This window comes from Lygodium microphyllum, chromosome 28 (genome assembly GCF_053477565.2).
Source record: "Lygodium microphyllum isolate KBCC chromosome 28, Lygodium_microphyllum_v1.1.10, whole genome shotgun sequence".
Lineage (NCBI taxonomy): Eukaryota > Viridiplantae > Streptophyta > Polypodiopsida > Schizaeales > Lygodiaceae > Lygodium > Lygodium microphyllum.
In genome coordinates this window covers 48,114,856-48,122,892 of record NC_141162.1, presented here as the reverse complement: position 1 = coordinate 48,122,892, position 8,037 = coordinate 48,114,856, and the positions used below count along the sequence as shown (strand labels likewise).

The following is an 8,037-nucleotide window of genomic DNA, read 5'->3' as shown; positions in this document are numbered from 1 at the left end:
TAGAGAACTAAGGTTGTGCATAAGTTTTCCAATCCCTAAATTCGGTTTGGAATGGGTAAATAGTGTATTTGAAAGTCTTGCAAGAGGAAGAGCACACTATGGGATGAATGAAGGGTTGAAAGAGAACAATCCACCAAGAGAAGAAGAGATAGATAGTGAAAATGGAACCAAAGAGTTCTTCTAAATGCTTGGGTTGAAAGCCATGTATTATTTAAGTAAATATAGATGTAGTATCAACTCTTGGCTCTAGATAAAGACTCTAAGCTCATATGAGAAACAACTTTGCTCTTGGAAATCAACATAAGGGTTGTGGTGCTAAAGAGTGATTATAACACACTTGATACTAGGGGTTTCAAATTTAGACATTTGTGAGAATATATTGTACTGAATGTTCTAAAAACTATAAGGATTGAAAAATATGTCTCTAGGCTTGTTCATATGGCTCAAAAATGGCTAAGAGTGTCTTTTCAAGAATTTCTCTAAATTGGAGTGCTCTACATTAATGTACTTTCACTATAAAATAACAAGTTGCAAAGTTTTTTTGATGCTTGAATAGGAGTTTCATGAAACACTCTTAATGTAAACAAAGTACTAGTTTGTAATCTAAATGTTCTATGAAAACAAGAGCTAAGGTAAAATTCATTTCACATTTCCTAGGAGAGAAAGAAAAGGATATTATTGAATTGAAAGATGGAAGATCATCCACTCAATATGATTTCCTAAGTTGATTTCACAATTTCCATTGTACAAAATTTGTACACCCTAATGACAAACTTAGAAAGGAAGAAAAGGATTCACTAGTACTCTACTACTCAAAAAGGGGCATAAAGATTAAGCTAGAATGATGAGGAAGCAAGGAGCTAGAGAGAGGTTTGGTATGCTTCTCTAGACTAAAAGAAATTATTAATACAAATTCTTGTGGTGCACTTGTAACTACCAACACTCCTTACTATCATGATCATGCAACCAAGAGAGGGTTTTCTCAATCAACAAGAAAGTGTGTGCCAATGTACTATTGTAATAGTAGGACAATGCTTATACATCGCACACACACACACACACACACACACACACACACACAGAGTATATAGTGTATTATTATATATGTGTTATATCAATATTATATTATTATATATCTACTATATGGTGTTAATTATTGCATTATTAATATCTAATAAGTAATACAAATTATTAATGTATGATCCTATGTACTCCATTTTATTTTAGATAGAACATTATTCTAGGCTATAGAGAGGGACACATACATATATACATACATGCATACATACATCTATATGTGTGTGTGTGTGTGCATTTTTTTTCTCACAACATGAAGCATAACTTAATATGTGAAGGATTATATACTAAAATCAATGTAAGGCACTAGCCATTCTCTTAGTTTTTAGCATGTAGAAGGGATATTGAGAGAATAAGAGTATAAAATTGGAAGAAAGATTAGATGAGAGATTAATTAAGTGTTAACCAATATTTGTTACACAGGCATTATACATCATGTGTGATATAATGAGATTATTATAGAAGCATTATATAGCATTACAAATTTGGTTTCTTTTGAAAGATTTTGTGTGATCTAGAGAGTGAGCGATAAAACCTATTAAGTGCACAAGCCATAATTCCAAAATGCAATGCTTATTTGAGAACCCTCTTGTTGCAAGAAGTGTGTTTTTGGACGTGAAGTATCCCAAACCATAGTAATGTGAAGCACCGAGAGCACCTAAGTAACTAGGACCTGGTCAAAATAATGTACTACAAGGTCAAAATATATGTAGAAAATGTCTGATCAAATAAGACCAAAATATATTTTGTAGGAAATATTTAATCACATAAGGCCAAAAGATCAGCATCAAGTATGGATACCACACCACACGGAAGAAGATTACAATCTACCACCATCTCCTACATAGACATATGCATGAACATTGTATTTTCACCTCAGCCATTCCAATGCAAGGTGATAATTTAAGACTCTACATGAAATGGAAGACCCCAATGTAGAGCCATTTTTAACAACAGTTTCTTGCTTCATAAATAAAGAAAGTCAATCAACCTTTAAGATAGGCCTTCAACTATCAAAGCATTTCTCATGTTTTGATTCAATAATTCAATTCTGACAATAGCCTCAAATTGATTGGGTCAACAAAAGTTTTTGGATAAAGAGTGGTAGGTGGTACTTATTGAAATATTGTATGTCCCACTTACATGTATGGAACTAGAAGGAAATAGTATTGGACCCTACCTTTCTTAGTACAAAGATCCTAAACTCCAAGGATTGGTGCTACATTGATACATTTGAGCCCTATCACCATACCGAAAGGCCACTAATTGAACCTAAGTCCTATATAACACTAGGAAAATCACCTTGTATGTTTAGCTTTGATGAAAATTAAGACCCCTCAATGACTATGTTATAATTAGCTTTGATTAGGAATTTAGCCCCTTATAAACTTTGTTATGATTGGCTTTGATGTGGAATCGAGCCCCTCATAAACTATGTGAATAACCATCAAAGTCAAATGTTTGCATGCATGTGTCAACCTATGTTGTGTTGCGATAAAGTAATTAATATCATCGAACAACCAAATCCCCCACCAAAACAAAAAACAATGTCATTCCATTAGTTTCAAGTGTTGAATCGATGACCTTGAAATTAGTAATGTAAGGCTTTGCCAATCAAGCCAACATGATTAGTTGTAAGCATAGCTAATTAGTATTTTTAAAAATTATTTTCATATTATGTTTGAATAGGGACTCCTAGAGGCTAGTCTTCTTGTTTCCATATTATGGTTGTGACACTCTACTTCACCGTTATTTTTGATGAGGTACTTCTTTCTTTAGTACATAATCACTGGTCTAGCTCACTTTAAGTAATTGCAAGACTTGCTATAAGATCCTCATCTGGTTGACTAATAGTGGATGACTGACCTCTCACACACACTCTCTCTCTTAGGACATAGTGCTTAAACCACTTTCAAGGTTGAGTTGTACATTTTGGAGGCCCCCCTCTTCTAGCACTCTTGCTTGTCATGATGAAGTCCCTCTTGCATGGGTCTTATTGTATGAACGACTCCAAACAAAGCATGGGCTTCATTGCATGAGGGACTCCTAGATATCTCCTTTATCTAGAGTGGATCAACTCAATATGAATATCTACTCAACCGTAAGGTGCAGCTAGAGATATGGAGTACTTATACCATTATCTTTATTTCCACACATTTCTATGAACCTTGTGTCAATATAGACCTTGAAAAAAAATGGTCTTCCATGCAATGAAGAAGCTTTACAATGTGCATTTCTCATCATACATCTAAAGGAGGGTGCCAATTTTGTCTTGTTTAGAGAGGTGTTTGGGCATAGTTAGGAATTTGGAATATGCTTTTTTGGCCTCTCAATGTTTCAATAACAAATACCATTTATTCCTCTCTATCTACTTAAGCTTGAGAGAGCATGTTAAGTTTGAATAAGATATTCCATTGTTGTAATGTCTCAATAACAAAGTTCATTTGTTCCTCTCTATCTATTTCAGCTTGAACGAATGCATTAAACTTTTCAATTGTCCATGAATGTTCACTCATTGGCTACAAGGGTTTATAATGTGAGTTCAAGGAATATGTACACTAGCACAAGTAAATCCACACTTTGAAAGCACATGCAAATATCTTGGGACATTCTATGTAAGGTGTATGTACACATGTTTGTGCACATGCATCCTGTATGCTTTGGCACATGCACATTTGGTGACTTGATTTGGATTGTAATGTTTGTATGTAACTTGGGCAAAGTTTTCAACAAACAAGATAATTTTGTGCATTTGAGATAGAGAGTAGAATTTATGACATCCAACAAATTTGACACAACAAAGAGAAGACAAGAAAGTAGAAATTTAACTCCAACAAGTGAGATTGTTTGTGCATAAGAAAATGAAGATAAGAAATACAAAGTGTTTACCATGGGTATACTTTTACATGAATTTTTATATCTATCACTAATTATTATGTGGTTATACATAGTTCATTGCCTAAGAGGGATTATTATTGTGTGACATTAGACTGAAGCAAAATTGTTATGCTATTATCATATGGAATTAGAGGCAACAAAACCCTTATCTTGGGTTTCTTGGAAGTATGTTTACATGTAAGAGTCATATGCCTCAATAACATAGCAAGCCATGTATATAGAGAGGTTGAGAGAGAGAATATAAAAAGGAGATCAATGCATATGATCTATTAATCTATGATACTTATTACTAAGGAATCTACATAAACTAAGTGATCCTACATGGCAGGCGCTCAAAAACTTTCCAAGCCTTATTTTCTTTAAATTTTTAAAATATTAAGAAACATATGCTCCATTTCATATAAATTCACACACACACATACACACACATGCTCTCTCTCTCTTTCTCTCTCTCTCTCTCTCTCTCTCTCTCTTCCATACACACTTATTCAAAATACGCATGCCCTTTCTCTCATGCAACACATTTAACATAGTGCATGTTTAGTGTGATTTTGGCAAGTTGGCAATCTCTAAACTAGGAAAGCGGTGGAGCAATCAATATGACATCAAAGGATGGATCTCCCTCTCTCCCTCCCTCCCTCCCTCTCTCTCTCTCTCTCTCTCTCTCTCTCTCTCTCTCTCTCTCATTGGGGGTCTATGTGTTTTTGGGATCGTAATAAAATTCTCCCTCACTTTGATAGAATCATGCACATTAAGTATACATGAATGAATTAAACATATGTATGTTTCTCCAAACACATGGGATATATTGTTGTCATAAAAGGAACGATGAGTCATGATCTCATATTGTTCATTGAAGGTTTTGAAGCCCTTTAATAAGTATGTATACTCGTTAGTATCCATACAAAATAATTGTGCTAGGTTTGGATTCCGCTTAGTTATTGTTTTTTGATGTGCAATTGTAATTGAAGGCATTTTGGACATCTTAGGCCTTTTTTTTTGCCCCAATACCATTGTTAACTAAATAGTTAGATATTTTGGACACATCTAAACATGATGCATGCGTGTGTATGTGTTGTTTACACACACGTGTAAACACATAGAAGTTTTCATGCCCACCATCATGGGCACAAAGGGAGAGAGAGAGAGAGGCGTACCTAGGCACATGTACACATATAAATCATGAGTGTTTACCAATAATGCACACACGAGGGACACACACAGACAAGGCAAGCACTCAACAATGTCAATTTGTTATTGTAATACCTAATCATTTAACACTATATGCTAGGATTAGCTAAAGGATGTGATATAAAAAGATACATCATGTGAAGGTTTCACAAAAATAAGGATATGTCACTAGCTACAGGGTGGGGAGCCAATCTCCTCCATGACCTCGGGACATCGAAAATATTAAAAAAGGGGTAACATTTGTCTTAAATCGTGCAAGAATTTCAATCCCTCGGCCCTCAACTTCAAAAGGCGATTATTGACAAGCGCAATTCAAACCCTCAGTTCTCAATCGCATATTCGTACGACACGAAGCTCCCTATGATCAGTTTTTTTAAGTGCTTAAAAAGCATCTTTGAAAGAGCAGGCAATTGGAGTCATTTTTCAAGGGCGCAAACGTGAAGTATGAGTCGCTGCACTAGGTGCATGGTCGATCTGGCCATGTGCCGAAATGCCCCTACAGGTCACGCACACTCGCGTTCTATTGTCACAAATGTTTGACCCATTCGTCTCTCGGCCGGTGCGGCTGCATACACCATATCGTATAGAAAAACCCGTGCTAATGGCACTATGGCAGCAGGCCTCCGGTATAAATCAGGTAAATCGCTCTGGTTTCTATCCTCAAGCTTCGCCCCGTTCGACAGACATTACAGGACGGGTGGCCAATATACTCACTAGCTACAGATTGTGCTAGCTATAGCAACTAAAACCGAGCGGACAGATCTCCTATCAACATTCACCGTCTATTGATATAATCCTATGGCGCCGATCACGTCCTCGTTCGTGCTTTCTGGCATAGCCAAGCTCTTGCTGCCGGCAGATGCGGTGCAGAAGATGGGGCTGACGGAACTGCCCCTCGACAAGTCCATCACGAGCGTGGAGTTGCCTGAGGTGCAATGCTCCTTTCCTTCGCAGACAATCCACCCGGACTACCTCCAGCTGAAGCAGCTGTCGCAGGAGTGGCTCCTGTCTCGTTTCGGTGAGATGCTGCTGGACGGCGCCGGTGAAGGTGGCGGCTTCGCGGAGAGCGTGGCCCTTAAGTCGCGCTTCGACATACTAGTGACGCTGTCGTATGCCAACGGTCTAAGCTCGCGCATGCCGGCCATCATTAAGTTCATGGCGTGGCTGCACATGGTGGACAACCTGCTCGACGAGCCCCAGGAGATGGCTGCTGACTCCTCGGCCGCTGCGCTCCTGGCGAAGCGGATCATGGCTGTGCTTGAGGATCATGAGGATGAGGAGTTCGCAACAGCCGTAGCGGCTAGCTCTCCACAGCTCTCGGCACGAGCCCGCCTTGCCATCCGCCTCATCGAGGAGTCGGCGCGTGAGGTGTGGTCGGATCTGCGAAGCGGCATGCCCGTGGGACAGCAGCAGCGTTTCGTAGGAACCTTCCGCGACTTCCTGCGGGCCACCGCGACCCAGGTCGGCTATCGGCAGAGCGGCCGCCTGGCCAATGTAGAGGAGTACAAGCGCCTGCGGAGGGACTCCAGCTGCTGGAGAGCCTGCGATGTCCTCATCGAGTTCGCACTGGGCATTGAGCTGGATGAACGCACGCTGGCCCACCCGCTCCTCCTGCGCCTCAGGGATGCCACGCTCTACCACATCTGCTGGCTCAACGACCTTCTCTCCTTCGAGAAGGAATACAAAGACGGTGACTTCTTCAACCTCGTCTCCATTCTGTACTACAATCGCCTCAAGGAGTCCGTCGACGCCTCCACTGCCGCTAGAGATACCGTCGTAACTCCTCCCGAACTCCACCAAATCATGCTCGACGTTGCTCAGCTCGTCAAGGAGATGGATGAGGAGTGCGTGCGCCTTGTCCGGTACATCCGCAGCGGCTCTGATTCCTCCTTGCATGTAAGCGAGGAGCTGGATGCCTACATCCAGAGCCTCACCTACTGGCTGGGCGGCAACCTCTCCTTCCACTTCGCTGGCATGCGCCACGGCCTCTACACCGCCAGCTACGCCTCCAAGAACCTGCTCGCACGCCTGCCTGATGCCCTCGCACACAAGCTGGAGCTCTCCACCTGTGAGGCCATTGTAGCTGCAACGGCCACTCCCCATCTCGCGCACCTCCAATTACCAGCCGCTCAGGCAGCTTAATTAGTGTAAGCTACTAATTACTTTCTTAAATCTTTAGATGCCCCTCCCTCTGGCCTCCTTAAAAACAATGGATTACATAACTCTGATAGACTCACCACGTTCCATCTAACCTGAAGTGTCTGGGTGAGACTCCTCCAGCTCGTCTATCGCTTCGTCAAGTCACTACGAATTCAAGTAGTACAATCATGAAAGGATCGCCTTGCATATTAAACACAAATTATAGAACCATTTATGTTGTCAGTTTCATTATTTGTACTTGTCTAGTTACTCTGTCGCTCCTTTTCCAAGTAGTAGTGTGCGCTAGACTGGCGTTCTCTTTGCTATGTCTAATTGGTGTGCACACTTCAACACGTCACATTCGACCATGTCGGCTCTTCATTTGTAAACGTTGATGAAGTTTTGCTAGCTTTGCCACTGAATTTCGCTGCAAAAAAAACAATTATGCAACCCGCAACTGGAGATGGTAACAACATTCCCCTCGCACTTTTTTGACGTATCAAGATAACTTTAATTCAACGGGCTAATAAGCAGGCTATAGGTGTGCAAGCATTGTTCATCAATGTAGCTTTTGAACGAAAAGTGTCTACGTATGAAAGGGCTCTATCACAATGTAGTAAGTTGGTTCCTCTGGCAACCTACTATCTTGCAGATCGGATAATTGAAATATCAAACATAAATACGAAAATGAAATTGGGATCCGGACCTCCTTGCTCCTCTCATACTCTTGAC

At 40.3% G+C, this 8,037-nt stretch overlaps 1 protein-coding gene across 1 annotated transcript; it reads left to right on the top strand.

Annotated features, from left to right (window-relative positions):
• The first annotated feature begins 5,744 nt into the window (after positions 1 to 5,744).
• Positions 5,745 to 7,733, top strand: LOC148011425 (microbial Terpene synthase-like protein 13). Its single transcript, XM_087670287.1, has one exon. The coding sequence runs from the start codon at positions 5,965 to 5,967 to the stop codon at positions 7,306 to 7,308; it is 1,344 nt and encodes a 447-aa protein (XP_087526413.1). The 5' UTR covers positions 5,745 to 5,964; the 3' UTR covers positions 7,309 to 7,733.
• The last annotated feature ends 304 nt before the right edge of the window (positions 7,734 to 8,037 follow it).